Source organism: Pelmatolapia mariae, linkage group LG9, assembly GCF_036321145.2.
Source record: "Pelmatolapia mariae isolate MD_Pm_ZW linkage group LG9, Pm_UMD_F_2, whole genome shotgun sequence".
Lineage (NCBI taxonomy): Eukaryota > Metazoa > Chordata > Actinopteri > Cichliformes > Cichlidae > Pelmatolapia > Pelmatolapia mariae.
In genome coordinates this window covers 7,955,244-7,980,270 of record NC_086235.1, presented here as the reverse complement: position 1 = coordinate 7,980,270, position 25,027 = coordinate 7,955,244, and the positions used below count along the sequence as shown (strand labels likewise).

The 25,027-nt window shown below is 41.8% G+C and overlaps 1 protein-coding gene across 3 annotated transcripts in view; it reads right to left on the bottom strand.

Moving 5' to 3' along the window:
* LOC134634031 (disco-interacting protein 2 homolog C-like) overlaps window positions 1-16,959 on the bottom strand; it is a 74,533-nt gene extending 57,574 nt beyond the window's left edge. For 2 of the 3 annotated variants that reach the window (XM_063483054.2, XM_063483055.2), the window contains exon 1: window positions 16,490-16,959. In XM_063483054.2, the coding sequence (XP_063339124.1) occupies window positions 16,490-16,568 (79 nt within the window). In that variant the 5' untranslated portion in view covers window positions 16,569-16,959. The remainder of the gene's footprint in view (window positions 1-16,489) is intronic. The other variant, XM_063483056.2, reaches the window with a different exon arrangement.
* Between the last annotated feature and the right edge of the window lie 8,068 nt (window positions 16,960-25,027).

The following is a 25,027-nucleotide window of genomic DNA, read 5'->3' as shown; positions in this document are numbered from 1 at the left end:
TTTTTTGCTGGAGTGCGTGACTTCAGGGCACAGATGTGATTGTGCGTCTATGAATACAAACAACTTATGGCTACAAACAAACAGTGGAAGTGTAGTGAATCCAGTTTCCATAAAAATCACTTCCTAGAGAGAGAAACTTATTATGGTGTGCTGCCTAAACAATATATTTCCAAGAAAGTCTCTGAAGGACCACAAATCAGGTCCAGTGAGCTCACGCTGGCTGCTAATCCATTTCCAACAGCTTTATCCATTTCTTAAAAAACAACCCTGCAAACATCATGACAGCAGCCAAGATGGTTTTAAGGCAGGCTGCCAAACGGGACGCTGTTTGCATGTCCAGTATTGGTGCAGTCAGACCCTCTCATACAAGCCAGAAAATACTGTTAACTGCAGTGAAATGTGTGAGTGTAAGTAAGTGGCTCTCGATGGTCAAAATTCTCCCCTATAAAGGGTCAGTGATATATTTCCATCGTATGGACTTCATTAGGATGTTCAGAGTGACCGTGCAAATATACCGGATCGACAACACATGCATTTTTCTATCATCCTGTAGCTTCAAATCGCACCAGGAGATTTTCAGAAACAGAGCATTTAGTCTACAAAAGGCTTTACGGTGCTATTTTTAATGGAAATAAATAATACAGATTGCTGTAACATACAGACAATCCAAGAAGTTTCTAGCCTGCAAGACCATTCGTTTCAATTGCATGTTATATTTCAGTAACATTTAAATAGGACTTTATTATAAATTAATGTGACTAACAGTTTCATATAGCTCTTAAATACACACACAATATTTGTATGGTCAGTGTTTAACTACATTAATTCTATTCAATATTTTTAAGATTTTTTCTAACTTTTAGAGTATTCAACTAGTCTTATTTTTTCAGTCGTTTAAACAAAACAGTAAATTAGTTGACAAGGAGACCTCTAACACAAATATGGTCAAATCTGGCTCTAAAAAGAATCAAATGAGACAACCAGGCTGATAACGTTGAGGCTTTAAAAACCCAATGAGTTGCCTATTCTGCGATTTAAACTGTCCATGGATGCTTCCAAAATGAGCTGCATCACATATGGCTTGAATGACAATGAGCTAGGGTTATTACAGATAACTAAAACATTGCAGTTAATCAAAACGGACTAAAAACTGGACACTGGAAGCTACTGAGACCCATAAAACTGACTGAAATGATACTGTGCAGATGATTACCATCCTTCCATAGCATGGCAATCACCTTCATCTAGGAAATATCTGAAGGCTCTCTTTCCATTAGCTTGGCTTGAATTTGGGCTTTTATGAGAAGTGCAAAAATCAAAAGTGGAAAAAGCCATAAATGAAATTATTTTTCACTCCTCCTCTGTCACACCGACCCTCTGCATATCCTCCTTCACTACATCCATGAACCTCCTCTGCACATGTCCATGCCAGCTCATCCAGCCTCTCTAACTTAAACCTGCACTCTTCCTCTGACATTCTCATTTCTAACCCTGTCCATTCTGCTCACTCCCAGCCAAAATCTCAGCATCGCCAACTCTGTCACTTCCAGCTCAGCCTCCTGTCTTTTTATTGGCACTCGCCTGTTCTAATGGCATTACTTCATTGCATGTCTCACTACCATTTTGCAAACCTTCCCTTTTACTCTTGTTGAGTCAAATCACCACTGGCGCTCATCTCCACCCTGCCTACACTCTTTTCTTCACCTCTCCTGTGCACTGCAAGAAATCATAATTGAAATTAAACCCAATTAACTCTCTAATAAACACACAAACTAATTTTAAAAAATCATGAAAAAACCAGAGAACTATTGTAGAGCTGTGGCACTGTGAGGTGGAGGTGTTTGAGAAATGTGGCTGGAAAACTGATAGATAGATAGATAGATAGATAGATAGATAGATAGATAGATAGGTGTGTGTGTGTGTGTGTGTGTGTGTGTGTGTGTGTGTGTGTGTGTGTGTGTGGACGGGTATTAACATCTTCATGGGGACCAAAAATTGGTAGTTTACTATACTTGTGGGGACAATCAGCCCTCGTGGGGACCAAAATCCCGGTCCCCACGAGTTTGAAGGCATTTTTGAGACTCAAAATGTGGTTTTAGTGTCAGGGTTACAATTAGGTTATGGTTAGGTTTAGGGTCAGGGTCAGGGTTAGGCATTCATTTTTGATGGTTAGGGTTAGGGTAAGCGGCTAGGGAAAGCATTGTGTCAATGAGATGTCCCCACAAGGATATAAATACACACATGTGTGTGTTTGTGTGTGTGTGTGTGTGTGTGTGTGTGTGTGTGTGTGTTTGTGTTACACCTGACTGAGGTGTTTTCTCTGTTTGTTCCTGGTTTCTTCTCTCTCTAATTCACACACACGAGCGGTCCATAGGGAGACGCCATCTTCCACTTGCAGCGCAGCAGAGCAGGGAGGGAGTTGCCTAGCAACGGTTCTCCTGGAGAAGGCCTGAAACGGCCATCTTGGATTTGGAGCATCAGATGTGAGAAGTGGGCTAATGATACCTGCCAGGGTGAGTGCATATGTTCGAGTCTGTGAGGTGTGTGTTTGTGTGAGGTGTGTGTGTGTGAGTCGCAGCGGCCTGTATTGGCAGCCTAATTACTTTCCTCCGTCTCGCCGCTCCCTCTCTTCCCCGCTCCTCGACGCTCGCCTGTTTTAATGGCACACAGCTGAGAGAGGATCGATAGCGGCTGACTGCAGATTGGAGTTTTTACGCCCGCTGCGAACGCGCAGTTAAAAGGTTTGGCAAAAAAACAAAACAAAACACTGCCAGAGAGCAAGTGAGAGAGACACCATGAAAACTTATTTTACCAAGTTCACCATAAACCTGTGATGTTGTCTGCAGAGAACACATCATTCCACATTTCTGCCCAGATGTATCTTGAAGGACAGTTTCCATCCTTGTATGTTTTACCACCAACTTTTTCTGCGACAATATAATCATGTCAATCACAAAAAAAAAAAAAAACTCCCAGCAGTCTCAATTAATACTTGATTTAATAAAACCATAAAACAACGAGTAGTAGTCACAATTTCCTAAAGAATATCTTGTGTGTTTGTGTTGCTTGTTTGGCTTGATCAGTGCTCCAAAACCAAGAATTATCTTTTGTTTTTTTAATCACAGAAGAAAACCAGACGTTTACAGTCCAAAATCCAAAATTACTCATCATAGGAGTAAATAAAACCCTAAAATACACATCTAATGCTAGCATGGGGACAACTACCAGACGCAGGGGCTGGTCAGGATTCAAACCCGATCTATCGTTCCAAACATGGAAGTGTTGCCACTACACTAACCAACTACACTACTCACACACCCCAAACGATCTCCAAGCTACCGAGTAAATCCTGGGCGTGGTCAGAGAAAGAAAGGAAGTTGGAGAAGCAGAGGTAAGCAATATCGCCTTAAAGTGGTCCTAGTGGATCGCATGGACGAAGCAACACTAACCGGGATAGAAATGAGCAAACAAACACATGTGTCTGCTACGCACTAACACCACCCACACAGCACATAAGCTACATCAGTAATGCCTTGTGGCGCTGTGCTGGATGGAGAGTGATTTACTGACTACGCTTCTCTGTCATGCCAATGTCACAGCAATGGCAGTGAGGGTGCTGTCAGGGCTAGCACCGATTAGCAGACCATGCACCCAATCAGTGCAGTTTTCTGACTGCATTAGTTAGTGTTATCTGATAACTTATCATTCAATAAAGTCAATAAAGCTGATTCTGATCATTCTTTGGTCTAAATTTGGTCAAATAAACCAAAACCAAAAAAATAGCGATGGCCAAAAAGCTAACACTGAGCTCACCACTAATTGTATGCTGTGGTTACGCATAAGCAGTACAAAGAATAGATGTGGCGCCCTAGATGTCACCTGTTAGACAGGTAACATCACGAAAGCCTCCAGCCAAATTTTTTTGTCATCCCAATTTCGGTGTCGAATACTTATGATTGTGAATGATTAGCCAATGAGGCTATCCTGGATAATCCTCCTTTCTTACACTTGAAATTACCAAATTTTACAAGATGAACTTAATATTTTATTCAGTATGACCAGAAATGAGTGACTCAGGTGGTTCCTCTTAGGTCATTCAGCTCGATAATCTGCACCTTTAACAATATATCAGGAACTATGAGCTGATGGAAAAGGGGTGCCTGGATGGGAAATTGTAATTACATCTCTTAAATTAAGAAAAAGTCTTAAAAAATAATTAAGAGGATGTAGAACCTTTTCTCCTGTCGACTGGCTGCTGCAAAATCTAGATGCACAGCAGAGCAGAGACCGTTGGCTCTGAATAACACAGAATCTTTCTATTTGCTGGACTCTGCTCTGCCGTCCTTTTCCTTAACATCCAGCTTTCACTTGATCTCTCTCTTTCTTATCACATAATCATAAACAGCCAGTCCACCCACAAAGCCACCATGGTAACCAAATCTACCTCCAGCAGGCACACTCAAACACACACACACACATATACACACAAATGCACACACATAAAGGAGGACTAAAGCATGCGTCATGCTTTGGGGACCTTGGGCTGTCACACTCACATGCAGGGACCCGTGTGGATGGCGGGGCGTCCTCTGGCTTTACAACAGCAAAGCCAGGGGCAACACGGGTACACACAGAAACACACACATTTATACAGTATATGTCTAAATATACACACAGTTGTAGCAGCAGCCAAGTGTCACGTCCACAATGGCAGAAAAGCAGAAAACCAGGGCGCCCTGTCGGAGCAGTGGGTTAAGATGCCACCAGTGGAAATACAGTAACATGTCCGGAGGGAAACAGTGATACGTGTCCATCACAGTTTCCCAGAGTCCAGAGAAACTCAGCTCGGGATATGAAACACAGACAAAGGCTACAAATGGTTACAAAGAGGAGGCAGAGAACTACAAATATATATCATAATTGCTGATAATAGATTTTCTGACAAAAGGCTAATCTATTATCAGAGGAGATGCGTCTATCAATAATGCATTACTCCTATTAAGAGATGCATTTACTTGTTACTCCCTAATTTCTGTCAGTAACATATCTGAGGGGTAATAAGCTCACAGCCTCATCAGCCAGACGGTATTCTGCTGCTGCAATAAGTCACTTACTTCAAACCAGAGTTGTCTGACTGAATTTTGCAGGACTGATCGTTCGCTCGTTCAAATACAGTTTATGAAACAGTCACTCATGTATTGATTTGCACTTCCTGGACATGAATTTTCCAACCTTATTTTTATGCCTGAGCTCAGATCTGTCTGGTCTCATTTGTACTTATTTGTGTCCATGTAGAAGAAATTAATATTTCCCTTTGTGTATGACTCCACTTGTGCCTATTTTATTTTTAAAAAGATGTCAATTTAAAGCACATCACAAATGACTGATTTAATGTAATTCGTTTTCATATTGTACTTATGTAACACAATGAGAAGGAAAATTGACATGTAATTACATTTCTGAGTGCCTGGTGTTATTGATCCATATCCAAATAATATTTATTTCTGGGAATAAATTATATTAAAACATTAAAAAGAACAAGAATTTTTTGCGATTTCACAATCAGTGTATCTACAGTCTGGATAATAAACCGTTTGATGGCATTACTGTGCTCTGCAAACTTTTCATTATACTTGGCACCCTGTAAACAAGCAGTCACACTGAAAAAAGCTCCTCTTCGCTTCAAGTGGCTTAATCGAGTAAATGTTCGGTCTCCTCACTCAATAAATGACACTAACTGTTCAAAATTAGACTCAATTTGCAGTTCAACACTGAATCCATTCAGCGTTTGAGCTGTAGTGACACCTCTCTCTCTGTTTCTGCTGCTCCTCACTCTGACCTAATTAAAAGGTTAAACTGTCAAATTAAGGCAGAAACAGACACGCAAACCAACGTTTTTCCTGCCTATGAAGGGGCCTCTGGGGGTGACACGACATTTAACGGGATCAGTCCGTGTAAAAGCCGATGAGTCTTGGAGGAACCAAAATATGCAATATGCCCGAGGAGTTAATAAATCTGTTTGAGAAAAATAAAAACCTCTTTGGGTAAAACACACAAAAAAATCATCTATGTAGGACAAAAAACCTGCAGAGAAAAACTCTGGATTCTCACACTGACATCATCAGTGCATGTAAGTAATTGTTCCTGTAGCGCAACAGTTCTGCTCATTTGTTGGTCACAAATGTCTAACCAATGCTTGTTTCCACTTTTCAAGAACTGGGATTAGTATCAATGGAGTATAATAAACAAGCAATGTGAAGACGTCACTGTGGTTTGCGTAAATAATGATAAGCATCCTTCTCCGTATTTACCATTTTAAACTCGATTGGGGTAGCTTTGCATGACTCACAGTTTAAAATAATCCTTATGTATGTTATACTGGGCCTTGGTGCCTTGCAAAGACTATGGGCATGAACAACAGCTGAGTGGGGCTTCTGTGCCTGAGATGACCATTTTAGAGACATCCTCCCTCTAAGACAGGGGTCTCGAACTCCAGGCCTCAAAGGCCGGTGTCCTGCAGATTTTAGATGTGTCCTTGATCCATCACAGCTGATTTAAATGGCCTAATTACCTCCTCAACATGTCTTGAAGTTCTCCAGAGGCCTGGTAATGAACTAATCATTTGATTCAGGTGTCTTGACCCAGGATGAGATCTAAAACCTGCAGGACACCGGTCCTCGAGGCCTGGAGTTCTCCACACCTGCTTTAAGACATCATACAAATAACCGTATATATGAAATAAAATAAATAATACTTTTTAATATACTGATTGAAGAGGGCTGGAAATGATTAGACCAATTAAACTCTGATTAACTAATTATTTACCTTTTTATTCAAACCTAAATGTAAGAGCTTGCAGCTTCTGTGGGCATAAATGCCAAATCATGATCTTTGCATAGCAAGTTTTTAATACAACTCAATAAAACCTTCTGTTTCTAGTTTTTTCCAAGTTTGGGATAATAGTGGAATATCACTCAGTGCATTCACACACAGTAGTTTGTCCAGTAGACGGTGCAGGGAAGGCTGAACTCACAATCAGTGATACCATGACACCATTATTCACATTTAAAATCCAGTACTGGGTCTGGATGTAGTTTTAAAGTATTCAAATCCAGCCATGGACTTCACAGTCTTCACTATGCACTGACTCTCCAGACTAAATAAAAAAAAACTCTTGGGCAAATTAAGTGATACTAAAAGTAGTACCACTGAGAATTAGTTGAGTCCAGCAGCTTAAAGTCGTGCCAAGTTGGGAGTTTAGATGAGTGATTTAGGCGATGATGTAACTTTCTTCTTAAAATGGATAAACCGCACATACAAAACAGACAAGCAGCAATGAAACTCAGCATGAATTACTTGGTAGCTTAAGTCCAAAACTGTCCTAAAAGAAAGCTATACTATACAATAGGTTTTGCTGCTGACACGTTTCAGTCAGTACTGGATGACAGAACAAGTCCGGAGAACAATAGCCACGTGGTTTCCGGTTAAAAATGGGAAGCGGACCAGTGACAGCTCGATGAGTGGTGCGTTGGAGTGTTATCAGAATAGAGGGGCTGTCAGTCATTTGTCATGCAGCATGTTTGAAATGACGTCTGTCTCCATCACATGCCCGCTGAGTCTCACAGCAAGCATAACTAGACTGTGGGCCTCAGTTCTGTGGGCGTGTTGTGCAATTTGACTGCTCAATGAAGACGACTCAGATCAGAAGCGTTCAGATTGACTGAAAATCAATGTCAGGATTGTGCTGATGATCAGCCATCAGGACTCCTGAAACAACACTGTGAAACCATCACGTAGTCACAACATATTAAAGCTGCTTGCTGCTAATTTGTTTTGACGTCTAGAGTAAAGGTGAGGTACAGGATTCACATGGACGTGTTTCAGGCTTAATTCCCATTTCACTTTGAATAGGCTGATAGAGTAGATGGTATAAAAGATGGAGAAAGTCCGATTGCAAAGTGTCAAGTTGAAGCTTAATTTAAATGTCTGTGCTGAAGCTACGTAAAGCCTGTGAAGTAGTCTATGCAAGTGGCCAGCGCTCCTGTGCAATTTAATTACCAAAACTGTAGTCGGCAATAGTTTATCTCTTTGACTTGATTTATTCTCTTTCAAGTCGATTTGAAAAATGATGCCAGAAACAGAAAATGCCTTGGAGAAAAAGACGGTATTGAACAGGCCAATCATGGCCAGTAACGTTTGGGGAGGTGCACATCAAGTCATGACAGTTACAGCGTATGTAAGAACTTTTGCCATCTCCATCAGACTGTGAAACTGCATGCTTATTGGTTAAGAATCTGTGATTGTCAAGTTAACCAATGGGTATACCCACAATCATCCTCTTTTCTGAATCAAAGGAAGATGATTGTGGAGGATAATTCTCATATGAAGAGATCAGGAAAGTGTTATTGATGTCACAGAGAAAGTTTTCCCAGAGACGACTGCATTCTGAAAATATCCTGAGAGAGCAGGTAGTTGCTTGTGCAGCTAAAAATGAAGGATAAGTTGATCAGTGCCGTGAGTAATTAGCCTGCTGTATATGAATAATATCAGTAACAAGTAGCTAACTTGCCTGAAACTACGTGCTAATCAAACCTTGGTCACCCTGCCTTGTGAGGGACTTTGTTGCTGTCACTTTGAAAATCACATCGTCCCAAACATCAAGTATCAAAGCAAGACATACACGTGAATCCTGATTTATCCAAATGCTCTTAAAGCCATTCCGGTAAGGATTTCACCAAACATAATCCCAACCCAATTCTGAGAAAAAAGGTTTACCCTATCATAACAGTTTTTTATAACATGTTGCCTTTACTTAGACCAGACAAAGATAAAGGACTGTAGCATCCCTCCTGTTCTCCTCCACCTATAAGATCCCCAATAATCAATACGCACAGTGAAGTCAGACTGTCATAGGGCAGAGAGGGTCAGATAGCCAATTAGAGAAGAGATCAATCAGAAAAGATTTGAAAAGCTAGAAATCATCAAGCAAAGCTTCGAGACAAATACAAACCCAGCTGAGGCAGGTTTCATGCTGTCATACATGAGACTTATAATAATCCCGTCCATGTCAGAGAGTCAAGCTGCCCTTTTCTGACAGGCTGCTCGCTTGTTTGTGACAGAAAAAAATCTTCATACTACATCAGATGATATCAAGATGATGTTTTACCCAAGCACACTGCAGTCACAAGAAGACTGTCATTTTCACCTGCCCTTATTTATATCTGGCTGCAACAAGGCAGCAACTACAAGACTCATCATTACAGAACGGAGCAATGACACAGCAAGAAGGAGGGTCTGGGGTGGGGGTGGGTTGCAAAGCAGCTTACAGTGGCAGATGCAAATATAGGGTGGCTGAAACACCACTAATAAGAGATTTACCAACTGGATGTGTAGAAGGGTAAAACCTGGACTGAGCTAAACTTGAATATATTACCTGCCTGAAGAAATGTTCTCATCAGTTACTATTTAGGCTCTAACGTGTAAAACAAACCCAACTACTTTCAAATATTACCAAAGATTTGTCGGCAGGATTTTGCACATACACAAATATAACAAAATTTATCTTTAGGAAGGAACAGCTAATGTCAACTAAGATTTACAACTTTTAAAAGAATTTTTAATGAAATTTCAAGTCCAACTTTACAGTCAGATCATACCAAAGCAAAAAGGAGTTTCACAACTGCGTTTTTTTGGGGGGTCAAAATTTAAATACTTATCTGGCGCAAATGTGGAGCATTCTTGCAACAAAACTCTGCCTGGTTCTGCCACCCTAATTTACATGAAATATAATAATAATACAAGAGGATTTTAGTAAATGATCAAGAAAAAAACTAGACTGTAATAATTATTTGGAGATATCCATTTGTAAATGTCAGAAAAAGATGAATAGGGTGTAGTGAAATGAGCCTAGTGCAAATAACTTACACGAATAACAGCAGAGCATTTTTCCCTTATGAACTGCAATAATACCAAAAATCAGTAAATTTATATTCTTAAATGGATTTTTGTCAAAGTTAGGAAAGCAACATTTAAGTCAAGTGTGTTGCTTTTAAACAATAAAGAATCATTTCCAATCTTGTCCTACATTACAGATCAGTAATGTATCACTGCTATTGGATCCATAATCAGGATTGGCAGATATCCAAACCCAAAGCATCTCAATCAAAAAAAAAAGGGGAGAAGTTGGACTTGTGCTCCTCTAACTGTGACACCCAAAGCAACCTACTACACACCTTTCTTGAGCTTTTTTGAACAACATTACTCCTGGCCTCAAAAGCTTCATAATCTAGTGCTTTGAAATTTCAAACAACAACTATATGCTGAGTGACATGTTGGTGTGGTCACTGGCACTGTTGCTTCACAGCAAGAGTGTCTCAGGTTCAAACCCACCAGCTGGCTGGGGCCTTCCTGTGTGGAGCTTGCATCTTGTCCCTGTTCCTGCGTGGGTTCTCTCTGGCTTCCTCCCACAATCCAAACACATGTACACTAGGTTAACTGGTGATTTTAATTGTATGTAGGTGTGAATGTGGTTGTCTGTCTATATATGTCAGTTCTGTGACAGACCCTGGACTCTGGATGGAACTATAAACACCTAAATCTATAGAGTACAATAAGAAGAACTTTGCATCCCATCCTGATTGGAAACTCTCCTCCACAGCTGATGCAATGCTTCATTCATCAAGCCTGATCAACTTAATCACACATAATAGTGTAAATACTCATTAATTATTCATCAACATCCCTGGGAAAGAGGCCGCGCGTGAGGCACTGCAGATACAAAAAAAAAAAAAACAAGGCTACACTGACCTGAAATGTACTGCTTCAGGCCACAGATGCACATTGTTGTTGTTGTTGTTGTGTTCATGCACACACAGAATCTAGGCCTTCATTGTTAATGAGAAAAAAACTGCAACATTGCATTTTACAAAACCCCCAAATCTGCAAGAATTTAGAAGTGAAACACCACAATCACCCTCACCAGCTCCTAATAAATATTCAATACAAAAAAGAAAAGAAAAAAATGAACAAAAGCTTTGATACCATGTGAAATATTTAGCAAGAGGAAGAAAATGTGCTGCTGCTGGTTTCACACCTGAGCAGCTCTTTGGTGATTAAATATGAACGAGTGTGTGGACATCCCCTCATTTTCAATCTCTTTGTTTCTCCTGGTCAAAGCGTTTTACTTTTAACACCTGAGACTGGACCCACAGCTCACAGCGAGACCTCAAGAGGTCCTTAAACACACCAGAAACATTCACAGCTTCATTCTACAGCACTTTAACAGTTAGTTCAGGGACTGCAGGATATTTTGGCACTGGACTTTGAGAGCTCTGCGGTTAACGCGGCCGTCCTTTGACGTTCCTATCATCCACCGACAGCTCGCTGCATCCCATCTGCAAGTCACCCTGCATAAGAGCCAATGCTAAACGCTTGAGAATGGTGCCTTAATGCCTAGAGGTCACAGCAATACAGCAGAGATGATGCGATTTAGGCGACAGTAAGCGAGGGAGCGAGGGAGAGGCTTATCTACCAGAGCTCAGCTGATTGCTGCGTTTATCTAATAAACAGGTGGAGCGCCGCACCGTCTCCTCAAAGACAAAGACTGAAGTTTCATCCTGCAGCCATACTCACTGAATGCAGCAGGAAATTGTAGCCTGACTTTCATTGCTGCACATTTCAATAACTGTAAAGGCACGGCGTCCTCAAACACTATTTATTAGGAGGCAGAATACCTGCTTTACCTCTCTGCCACTAATCAGACAAATATCATCTGTGGCATGTTTTAGCTTCTTAAAGGAGAACAATTCTGCTCATTTCCAGCATCACATTTTATTCTTAGAGTAGTTTGCGTGATTCACAAGTCTAAATAATCCTTAAGTATCTTATACCAGGCTGTGACGCAGCCCCTCAGCTCATCCACTGTACTCCTCTCAAAGCAACTTTCTCCTGATTGGCTGCCAAGTGTAAATGGAGGCTGGGTGGCACTTATGTGCCTGAGATGACCATTCTAGGTACAACGCACTCTATGACATCATACAGAGCCAAGACAAAAAAAAAACCAAAACTCAGTACTTACCTAAGAAACTAAGAATAGACTAGTAATGTTCTTTACTGTCCCTCGTTGGGGTAATTCAGTAAAAAGCATAATATGACCCCTTTAAGTTTTTTATGTAGTGACTGTACAAGTGATGAAATGGAGTTCTTTAAATCAGCCTTTCAAACATCAGTTAACAACAACTGAGGCTGGCGATCAATAAAGGTGATCGTTACTTTCAGGGTTTTTTTGCAAACTAATTAATCCCTTATTCACAAACAACTCATAATCCACTCATCTATTTTTCTGAACCTCCTTATCTGAGTCACAGGTGCGCCAGTCAAAACATACGTGTTTAGACCTCCCTCTCCACACTCACTCCTCCACTTGATGGATCGTTTTTGTTCGCTATGTTGATTGCTTTGTGCGCAAACAGTGGCGTTGCCACAGCTCTGAAACATACTAGTGCTGAAGGCGCGAACGCTCCCTGCAGCATTCTCCTGAAACATAGGAGTCGCCCCTCATATAAAACCTCCACATCTGGTATGTGGGGGAGAAGTCAGAACCGGAAGCAAAGAAAGTCTCATCTTTTCAAACTGTAGCAATAACGCGAGGATACAAAAACTGCTGAAACAACCCCAAAGAGTAGTGCCAGCGGATGTGATGTCACTTTCCGTGGATTAATTATGTGCATTAATAGATCCTGAAGAAGCAATTAATCCCCAAAACAGTGCGGGCATCCACCCTTCTCTGGCTGCAGAACTGTGGCCTCACATTTGGAGGTGCTAATTCTCATCCACACCACTTCACACACAGATGCCACCTAGCAGGACTACATCATCCCCAAATCCACTTGGTACATATGACACTATTATCTGTTTCCAGGTCCAAATGCTCAATCAGTTCCCAAAAGCAAACAGTCACTGGCTCACCACCCAGAGGTAAAACAATCCAAATTCCTTTTACTCAAATGGAAAACAGCCCGGCTGCTTCACAAGGTTCAAAAAATCAAAAACGTACTGCATTGCTGTAGGTAAAAGGTCGTAAACAGACATGAAAATCTACACACTGAGGATGTGTGGAGGATTAGTGAAGCACATGTAACAACGTGCGACCTGGTGAGTAGCTACAGAACTATGATTAGGATAATAAAAACACATTAGCACGGGAAACTGTAGGACGAGGGTTTAACTGCACTCAGTAAAAGTTCACCTTGATGGTCCCTGAGACAAACCAAAATCAGCAAACTTCAAAAGAGCCAAACTTTAGTCATGAATATGCTGCTGTGTGGTCTGAGGTACTCACTATGAAAAAGTCTTGACTCTAAATTTAATGTCCACACCCGACACCAGTGGCCTTCAAACATTTTGTGTCTGGGACACCGCCTGGACCGTGTGATCCAAAGAGTGGGACTGTAGTATTACCCAGCTGGCTAATAACTTGTTTCAATCATTTCCTGTTTGTGAACATTCATTTCAGAACACCAAGGTTACTGCCACGTTCCAGTTACTTTGGATGTCAGATTTAGTGATTTCCAGTAGGAAAGTCGGAAAAGCGTAGAAGACCAGGGCTTGTTTCACTTCTTAGGAAAGTAGAGTATCTCATGTACCACTAACAATACAACATAATGCTTGTTTTTTGCACTTCATAACATACATGGATAAAGTGTGGTGATGTAGGCAGGAGGCTCCTGGACAGGTCACCAGTCTGTCGCAGGGTTTGTGTTTTAAATGTTATACAGCCACCTGCTTCTACATGGAGCAAAAATTATTTAGGTCAAACTTTTGTTATTATTTTAGACATAAGCTTTCAAGTTTCTTTACTTGGACTTTATCTGGACTGTTTCTTACTTTGAAACTAATTGGTTAGTGTTTTGCTTTTCTCATTTAGTCAAATAAGAAACAAATTGCTAGAAAAATCACAGTAGCTACTTCCACAGCTTCGGTGTTTAGTCTGTTTAAATCAAACCCTCTTGGTTTGGTTCGTTTGTCCTGATGTGAACACGGTAATGGCCCTCAGGTGTGGACCAAAACAACTGCACTGAGACCCTTTGGATGTGGTCCAGGTCTGGTTCCAAATAAACTCCAAAGCAGTTGTATTTACTTTTTTTTGCATCAGCAACAAACTGGCCAATGAGGGGACCTACGTTCTCATGTAGTTTGGAATGATGCATTTTGGTTGGATTCTCCCTGTGTGAAAAGAGAGCTCCAACCGCAATGTTAAAATGTCAAACTTTACAATAGAAACCAACATGTTTTGTTTTCTGGGAATTATGAAATTTCCTCTGAGGAGAGCGACATTTTTAATAACTCATCCATCTGGATACCAGACTTAGGGCGACACAGGAAGCCGGAGCTGATCGGTGTCTGCTGGGCCTCGACTTCACTATACTCTGCATTTTTAATGGAGCATTCCGGGAAATTTGTGCTTGATCAGTGAAATTCTAGTATTTTGTGAGCACTAATTAACAGGTATGTTTCTGGGAGTTGCACCCGTGCAGTTTATTAATGGACCGTGGTTACGCTGACAGCTTAACACTCCACCCTAGCTTCCAAATGTGGACACTTTTGGATCTAAAAAAACAACAAGGTAGTGATCAAAGCCTTCCAAAACCAGTGGGTGACGTCGCTGTGGCTATGTCCATTTTTTACACTTTTTATGCAAGTAACAAGAACACAAAGCATTGTTTCCTATTAGCTGATGTTAACAAATTGGAGTTTTTAAAATCTCTTTGAAGAGACGCCATCCATCTGAGCGGCCTCATCTGCTGCTCGCCGTGCTCCTGTTTTGTAATGACCACAGGAACACGATCCCTAAGTGATCCAACACACACACACACTCACACACATATATACACACACTGTTCTCACCCCGTGTTTGGATCAGTACATGTGACAGGCCCACACTGACATGTCCGTCGCACAATCAGGAGGCCTGTCATCCTTCAACCTGCTGTGATCCACCACTAACTCCGCCAATCCCTTCATCACACACACACACACACACACCTGAATGTTTTCAGGCTGGCTGACGTTGGGCGTGACGTTTCCTCGTCCTCCCGCCGTTTCCATCATTAATAACATCTGCCAGCAGCAGGTTCTGCTCTGATAAACACTCTCGGCTGGATTAGGAGCTCCAGTCGGCCTGCAGCTGCCACACTTTCACCTCAGCATGTGTGTGTGTGCGTGCATGTGTGTGTCACTGCAGAGAGAAAATAAAGCCTTTTATGAATGATGAGGCTGATCAGAAAGAAACGGGACAGTCTGATGCATCGAGGTTTGACTGCTTTCAGGGGATTTCAAAGGCACGCGCCGATGTTTTTAGATTAAAGCCGCAGATTCCTGCTCGTCTGGACTAATTACTCGACACTCGCCCCACAATTTACACTCAGTCTTCATCATCCTCGGAGAACACATGAAAGCATTCTCAACCACAGATACACCACAATCTCCATCACCTTCAACACATCGGATTTTGGCAGCATAACACACACGCACACCTGCACATAAGCAGTAAATTGTTGGCAAAAAAGGGTGGCTCACATCCAGCATGTATCCAGGATCTCTCCCTGTGCAATGTAGACCTTCTCAGGCCTGTATAAATAAAATATGCCCTCCACATTATATAAGGCAGAGATGTTCACTGGCACTGGGATAACAACTGGGTAGGATGTTGTGATTGGGATTCGATGGCCCATACAGAGGAGAGTGTGCGTGTGTGTGTGTTTGTGTGTGTGTGTGTGTGTGGGGGGGGGGGGGGGGGGGGGGGGTGTGCAAAAAGAAGATGGTGGTGGTGGGAAGAATATTGCTCCTCATCTTCAGGCCCAAAAAAACAGAGAGAGAGCGAGGCAGGGACGCGAGCAGAAGTCTGCGATCACGGGCATCAAAAGCCAAGCTGCCCCCCTCTGTGCTGCGCTGTCACGCAGCGTTGCATCGCAATGCTATTATTAAACACACACACGCGTCCACACACACACGTCCACACACACACACACAGGTAGGCTCGGCTGACTGTGTCAACATCTCAAGGTCAAACAACGACTCGATTTTCGGACCCAAAACGGGCGAACAGGCCGTGTCGGGTGTGTGTGTATGTGTGTGTGTGTGTGTTTCCTCCGCAGCTGAGACAAAGAGCAGCGGGAGAATCCCGCAGCCTGCTCCCGCTCAGCCCTCATCCTCCCCCGGCCACACAGAGCTGCTCAGGCCGGTCCCCTGACTGACAAACATCTGGATGGGAGGAGCGGGAGGGGACGAGGAGGTGGAGGACGGGGCCGCAGGAATGAACGGTTAGATTCCGTTAGTAGGTACGGGCTCCCGGTGTGGATGGTGATGGTGATGAGATAACGTGATAACGAGAGAAAAGAGGAAGAGGAGGAGGAAGAGAAGGAGGAGGGGGGGGGAGAGAGGGGAGGCTTTTCTCCCTCGCTCCCCTCGTGTTTTTTGATCCATTTCTTACCCTCTGACAGCTCCAGCTCCAGCTCCGCCAGCCGAGCTCGGATCTCCAGCGGTATCGGCGACGCCTCGCGGTCCGCCATTCGGCTCGTACCGTAGAAAGCACCTCCCCGGTTCGACTGTTACCTCCGCTGCCGCCGCTGCTGTATCTCCTCCTGCCTCCTCCTCCTTCTCCTCCGCTCGGAAAAGGAGAGCTTCTCCTGGCGGCCCCTCCTCGGCGGAGGCGCGTGAAGACTGCGAGAACAAAGAGGATAAATGTGGCTCTTGGTTTAACGGGGGCCCGCCATGACGCCCGGCTCCTTGAATCGGTAAAGACCCCGGTTTCGGTCGGCTCTCTATGCTGTCGTTGCGGCGGTTGTGGCGGTGATGATGATGATGATGATGAGGCTCGCGCAGCCCCGGTCTCAGAGCCGTTTGCAGCTTCTTGCCGCTGGTGTCACGTGACTCTACGGAGGAAGGAGGGAAAAGGGAGGGAGCTCCGCTCATCACCGGCAGGGGGCGCACCAATCAACCACACCTACAACGCCCAAATGAACCTGTATGGGAGCCCAAAAGTGGCACAATAAATACATAAATAAATGAACTCCTGGTTTAATTACACATAAATAAAAAAAAATATTCGTTTTTTTATGATTATTTAATCTATTATTATTTATAAGTTCAAATGTTTTTTTTTCTTCCACATTAGGAACATTAGGTAATTATTTCACTTATTTTTATTTTGAACCCTTTAAAATAAAAACTAAAAATTTTTTATTTGTAGATTTCTTGTAAAAAACATAACATTCAAGCGTAACCTATATTTTCTTTCATTTAAATTGTTTAAAATTAGGACACACTAAAAAGCACTCAAGAAAAGTTTATTCTACCACCTAGAAATAATTTGCACCTGTTCTGCTTGTCTTTTCCAATGCAAATTTTGTTTACCAACAACACTCAAAGTTTTGAGTGAAAAAATTGTAGAGCTGAAACTCTACAATGAAAAATTTGTGGCATATCAAGTTTCAGTGCCAACTTTATTTTTATTACTCACTTTTTAAGTTAATGAATTTCAAATGATTAGAAACTACATCGTAGATTTCTAAAACAGTTTTCTGTTGGGAAACAAAAGTTGAATAACTAAGTTCAACAAGGTGTCTAATAAGTTCTGAAAGGATTTCAGAGTATGTTCTGCAAATAAAAATGGTCTTACTTTTGTTGACTCAGTTTGTTACTCATTTGTATTTGAATGTAAACTGCATAGCTTACATTCTAAAAGTGCAGATTTATTAGTCATGTTTATTAAGTTTTTAAATCAAACCCCTGTCTGCATTTTGGGTAGTGATTTTTTTCCAGTTTAGCACATAGCTTTTCTTCTCCTTCTCTCATTAGCCATTCCTTTTAATGTGGCTGTTCTATATTCCATGTGTGTGAGTGAAAACTGAGCCTCAGCAGAATAATATCATTAATATTAAAGGTCAAGCGCCCTTCAATTAAGAACAGTATGATTGAATAAGCATAATGTGTCTGTGACACATAACTGAGCATCAATTTGTCTGCAGAATGCAGTGTATTTCATTAGTATTCTTCATCTCATTCATTAGGCCTATAGCCTTCTGAGAATCAAATCATCCTCATTGTAAACAAGTGGTGGTGCCAGATAATGGAGTAATGAGTGTTATGATGTTACTCTTCTGCCATCTGCTGGTCCAAAGAAGGAACTAACGTAAAGGGTGCCGACTCTATATTTAAATGTTAATCATGGAGAGGATGATCCGATAGAGCAGAATAAATAAATGCAAAAACAAAACTTTAACTTCAAAGGCACTTCTTTAATAGTTGCTCAATATGTACAGTCTGTACAAAGTAACTTTCCACAACCGTGCCCACTCTGTCTCCATGACAACTCTTTAAAACTTTATATTTCAAAGAAAAGAAAAATGGCTTCATTACAATCAAATTCAAGTTCTCACATACAGTTCAAATGCTGAAACAATGTTTGTTTATAGACAGTAAGTACCCACCCAGCCAAAGGGGTGTTTCCCTTTATGGAAGCCCAGCTGTGTCCAAAATATTAGACCATGTGACACTGAAATGCACTCCTGTTTAAAATAAATAAAACTTTTCTAAAGTAAGGGAAACGTGCTTTTGATCAATTTAATCCGAGGACTAGAAAGATCAAATCAGATCTGATCCCCCAGTTCTCATTAAACACACTGGCCCTTGGCAGCTCTCTAGTATCTAAAAATGGAAATAATACGGCTGATCAGCAGTGATATTGATGGAAAAAGCTTCATGTGTGTCCACAGCAGTCATAGATAACACAGATGTATGGGTGGAAAAATAAAACAACAGCACTAAAATAAGTTCACAATCATGGCGGAACGTCCTGTACAAGAAAACATGTAACACACACAAACAGGACGAAAATAATTGGCGATGCCATCAGGAAAGCAAGAAGAAATCAAAAAAATGGAAGATCACTCTCTACAAACAGACCTAAACTACAAATCAAGAAATAAAACAGAAATTAAAGTAGCAGATCAAAATTTACAGATTTCTACCATCTTCCTGTCTAAAAAACTGAAAAGTTAGTTTTGCCAAACAGTCGGAGCCCTCTACCCACCCCAAACATCCAGACCTGGATTAAGGTGACTTAAAGGCTTAAATGTGTTACTCAGTGTAGCATAAGAGATCATTCTTTATAGTAAATATGCAGCCTGTTTTTACAAATGAAGACAAGAATAACATTTTATCTTTTAGACACTCAACACCTAAACATGAAAAAAAAGTGTCTTTTCTTCATCTCATTTCATCAGCGTTTCCACTGTGCTGGCTCTGGTGCATCACCCCAGTTCTGTGAAGGGAGGACCCGACTTACTGCATAAGCCTCTCTTCCTGGACTCCTGGCCAAACAGAGTAAAGATGGGGTCAAACTCACTATTACACCTTTACAACGTGTTTGACTGAGTCATTTTTGTAACTGTGAGACACTTGCTGCTGCCTATCTTGGGCAGGTCTCCCTTGAAAAAGAGGTTTTTAATCTCAATGGGATCTTCCTAGTTAAATAAAGGTTAAATTAAAAAAAGAAAATGAAATATGACTCTAAAACTCTGCACCTGTGCTACTTTAGATTTTTCTTAAACTTCCTTTACAAAAGTTCATTTGTTGTATTTTTATCTTTTGTTGCTATCAACCCCCTTTTGTGATTTATACCTTTTCACGCACAGTTTAGAATTACCAAACACCAGCTATAAAAAAATTTGGCTTCCTGTTTCCTTCCAAGTGTTTGGTAGGTGGCACTAACAGATGTAGGTGCAGAACAGCATTTAAAGCGGACATGCCGGAATGATGCAGAAGCAAGTCTGCACCAATTCTTTCATTCCTTAATTGAAATAAAAAGATTCAAATACTGTAGTATAGATACAAGTTATACAGTAAAATAGTAATTCAATTAAGAAAATGAATTTTAACACCACAAAGAAGTTGAAAAGCAGTCTCACAGTTACTGGTTCCTGTGTGTGCTGAACTGGTTTCTCTTCAGTGGTCATCTCTGAGGCTTCATTCGCAGCCCTGCAAACACAAACACAACTATCTCAGCACAGACGGCTGGAAAACCGCTGCTTCTTTACTTTTCAGATATCTCATGAGCCAAAGTGAAATAACTGTAGAAGCCTGAGCCATAGACTGTTAATCATATTAACTGTAAAAGTGAGCGGTGTAGACACCTTACATGCGAAAACAGAACACAGAGCGTCCAGCTGCTGTGTCAGAGATACTCACTGCTCTGAGACCAGCTGAGGCTGCTGGGAAGGCGCTGCCTCTGAGGCGCAGGAGCTGCTGCTTTTTAATTCACTTTTTGAGGACTTAAAAAAATCAGAAAGAAAAAAATAAAAAACAAAACACTGTTCATTCATCACTTCATGTACATTCATGTACTTTCAGTGCATAATGTGACAATTGAGACAATCTGTTTCATTCTTATAAAGAATGAATGCACTGACCGACACAACAACATGAAAGAGCCTGAGAGACCACAGAAGACGACTAAAGCGATCCATGGTTGAGACAAACAACAACATCTAAACATCAAGAACATCTTTGAGGAGGTAGGTGTATAACTGTCAAACTACAGGCAAGGTGCAAACCAAAGGCTACATTAAAGAACAAGAAGGTCAGATTACACGTTAACAGTTACAGACACTGTCTTTGTCCAGCAGATTATCCACATATGGTCAGTATGGCTGGAGTTTTACAGCGAACAAAGCCTCAGTTACTCTGACGGCCATGAGCCCCAGGTGAGCAGTGTGTGTGTCTAATACAGAGGGACCTGGTTGCCTTGGTGTTACTGTTAGCTGGAGGAAGACTTGCCATGGTAGAGGCTGGAGGAGGAAGAAGAGGGAAGTTCAACATTGTGAGCTCAAAATGGGGAGACGGCTGACGAGGAGGGGACTGACTCTGTGAATTCTACACAAACAGAAATGCTCAGTACGCTTTCTGAACAAAGTACACATACACAACGCTCAGTGGTGACTTACCTGACTGCTTCGAGTGGGTCGCTCCCAGGACCTTGCGGTCCCTCTCCTCCTCTGGTTGAAGTTTCCTCTCCTTCAGGGACACACAGGAAACACAGAGCTCTGATGGACATCTGATTTATAACTTTATTAAAGAACAAGCGTCCTACAAGTGTAAAAAATGTGACAGACAGTGGTCTGCCTATAGTCTGAGAACCTGATGATGACGTTTAAATCGAGTCTTTTTAGCCTACTGTGGCTGTAACTCGTCTTTGCTGCTCTACATTCCATAGCTCTAATTTTTATTGCTTACAGTTTGTTATCTTTGAAGCTACTGTAGTCAAACTTCCACCCTTCCAGGTCAGGTTCATGCCATACGCATAATTCTTGGCTTAATTTGGATTTTAATTCCCCTGAACATGTCTGATACAGGCAGTCAGTGAGTTACTGTTTTGAAAAGAGGAGACCTATAAACACACACTTGCTGAATGTGTGTGCGATTGTGTCTGCTCAAAACGAGCTGATTATGGCAGAGACGTTATAAAAGAGACAGGGCACTCAAAGAGAGGACTTCTTGGGTTTCTCTTGTGTTTTCTACGCCCTTCAAAGTACATTTTCCAAAGGTTAAGACATGGTTTATTAATATCATGCAGAGAATACACATCTATTTGTTTGCTGTTTTTTCTATCAGTTAAACACAACTTTTCGTGTACAGTGTCTCGACCCTATGGTGAAAAGAAAGTAAGGACATTAGGGGGAGTAAAGTGGAGCATGACTTGTCAGTTTATTTTTAGCTGCAGGGTTCCATGATAACAGTGGCAAAACTGTCCGATGAGTTACCGCTCCATCTGACTTCATATTTGTGTGAAATGAACCAGAAGGAAGAGGTTACCATTTTAACCCTCACTCCGAACTCAATGAACAGTAAGAGTATAAAGAAAACGTCCTTATGTCATAGCCTATCTTCACTACATAAACTATACTAATGAACTGGGCATAGCGGGACTTGAGAATAATAGAGAATAAAAAAAGAGACATCTGAAACCTGAACTGATCTTTTGTTACCTTCCCTGCTCAGTGGGAGACGTGACCTGCTTGTTGGGCTCCTTTCTTCCACCTCTACTCGGAAGGCGCACCTTTCCCCGCGACCGTCCTTGACCGGGCCATGTGGGAGAAGAGAAACAATCAGATGGCTGCTCTGATGAGTGCGAGGAGGCAGGCTGCTGGGACTGCCAACGGTCACAGTTTGACCAACTCGAGCCTCTCCTGAAGAAACAAACAATCAGTCTTCACACTGATGGACATCATAAAGCATATGACATAAGAGGATAAAAAGGAGCTACCTGTGGCTGTGTGGGTGGTATGGTTTGAAAGCAGAAGCTGCTGTGAAGTCATCCATGAAGTGGTTCATCAGTAGAGGTGGCTGATGATGAAAACAACAAACGCTTAATCAGAGAAGGAGCCAAAGAGCTCCTCACACACATTAAACGACACGTTAACACTAACGACATCCACAAATCACAGGAAATGAACAAAAACAAAAATACTAATCTGTTTAACACTGATATAAAATTAAGTGCCATAATTAACTTTTCCAGGTACAAATTCATCTTTAACAAACTCACTTCGGCCCATTCTTGGTATCCAGATGCAGCCAAAGTCCACACCTCACCGAGGACTTCGTTTAGCTGTTGTGTGGACACGTGGGTCGGGCAGGACTGCTGGTAGGTGGTAGCGGGGGAGTAGAAGCCATAATAGTTGTTGCACTGGTCCGGCTGGGGGGGTCGGTAGCTTTGATTGGGAGCCAAAGCAATGGCTGCTGTTGTTTCGGCCTTTATCCTCACCATGATGGGCTTTCCCTTAAACACCTGAACCTGTTCTCTGAGGTACTTGTAGGTCTGAAAACATGGACTCAGATTATTTTAGTTATTGTATTATCAGATCTCCTAACAAAGGAAGCTAATAGGCACACTTTTTAACAGGACTGCTCTCCCTAAAATCAATTACAGACATTTTTCAGCTAGCTTGTAGCACTACTTATCCAGCTAGCTTTCCTTGCTAAAAGGTACTCAGATTTGTAGATATTGACTGAATACATGTCTGTCTTCTTTTCAGTATAACAAACCTAAATGGCATTAGCCTTGGGGTGCTAAATGTGCCCAAAAAAAGCAGCAGCTAATTTACTTCTCTCCTGGACCGGCCCTTTTCTACCTGTTCTGCATCGGCTTCTGATTTGAAGGTGATGAACCAGTTATCGTTGCTCACAAACTCACAGGTCTTGAATTTAGGCAGGTTCTCCCCTTCAAAGAGAGCTTCCACCTCCTGCACAGCAACAGCAATATCAAACACGCTGCCAACATACACAATTTACCTTTAAAACTCCTTTAAATAACAACACACTTATCCATCCCTGCACGTGCACATACATGTAAGAACAACACCTGAACTAAAACTGTCCAGGAGGATTTTGGTTGTGTTGGGGTATTTTGTGCAGTCTCACCTCTTGAGGTGTGGTGTTAGGAATCTCCCTCAGGATTAAAACGCACCGGCTAGGTCTGGGCCGGACTTTCTGTCCGCACGGGGAAAACTGGATAAGCGGCATGGCTGTGGGAGAACAACAGCAGAGGGTGTTTCAGGACAACAATAAACCACGTTCATCACGCTCATCTCTACACTAGAATAGTTCCTTCTAATGTGTGCATCGTAAGAATACCCGATTTAGTTTTTGAACACAAAACCAAACAAAACATTCCTCTTCACTAATCCCTATCACGATCCCGTGGTTTTGTAGCAAAGGAAATAAAGTCTGATCCATGTACATTATTATTATTAACTCAAAACTGACACAACCTCTGGAGTTACTGTGCCTCCACCTATACCCACAGAAACAAACACTGACATCTGAGAATATCGGAGATGAGGTCCAGGTCTGTGGTGAGATTCCTGATCTGGTCGAGGCAGGCCAGAGCAGAGATGGAAACATACTGGTTGCTGTCCATCTGAGACTTGAGATACAGGTCATTGCTGAGGTGCTCTCTGAGGAGGGACGGAAAAACTGCTGAGAACACTGATACATGCTGGCGATGGAGGGGTCACCAAAGATCACAGTGCATATATTGTCAGATTAAAGAAATTTAAATGTCCCACTCATTTGAATTTAGGTTTACATATAAGTGCACTTATAAATGGGTCAAACTAAACTACAACAGCAAAAATACTAAACCATATGTCTTTTAGTTTGTACCAACTACAAGTAGTGGGTCTGTAAAATAGGGGGTATGTGTGCAAAGCTAATACCTGTTCAGGTAGGACTCCAAAACGGTCCTCAGCTCTTGTCTGATCTCATCTGAAATCACAGAAGTCATTGGTCCCATTTGTAACTTTGAATTTGAGAGATTTTGTTAAGATGAATTTCAATGTTTCCCACAGGCTTCGATTCGACTGACTGAACTGATGCTGGTAAAAGCAACAGGCAGCAGGAATTGTTTGGTTCAGTTCTTTAACCTTTAAATAAGTCACTGTACATTTAATGTTGTTTTATTCTAAACTTCTAAATCATAGTGTGTTTTTGTTTGATGATTTTAAAATCTGTGATGACTGTAAAACAAACTGTCTCTCAGTTATAAGAAAGACATCCTTGATCTGTGTGTCGCAAAAGGATGCTTTTTAAAGGAACAATACTTTTAGATGATTTTAGTTTAGATGATTAACTCCTGTTTTTGTATTTAAATGTACATACTGTGTGACAACTAAACTCCTATTCCAGTGAGTCTCTCATGCTGTGACTGTGCCTCCATTAGCTCAGCATAGCAGCACACGATCTAGTTCTCCACCAGCAGGTGGTGATAATCTCAAGAGCAGAACGAGGACTACTGTTTCCAGTTGTTCGGGGTCTGCCTGACCATAGGAGATCCCCTCTGGAGGAGGAGCTAAATGATTCCACCACAACAGTAATACGCCATTTGCTTCCGCTTATCCTTTTCAGGGTCGCGGGGGGCGCTGGAGCCTATCCCAGCTAGGGTGAAAGGCGAGGTACACCCTGGACAGGT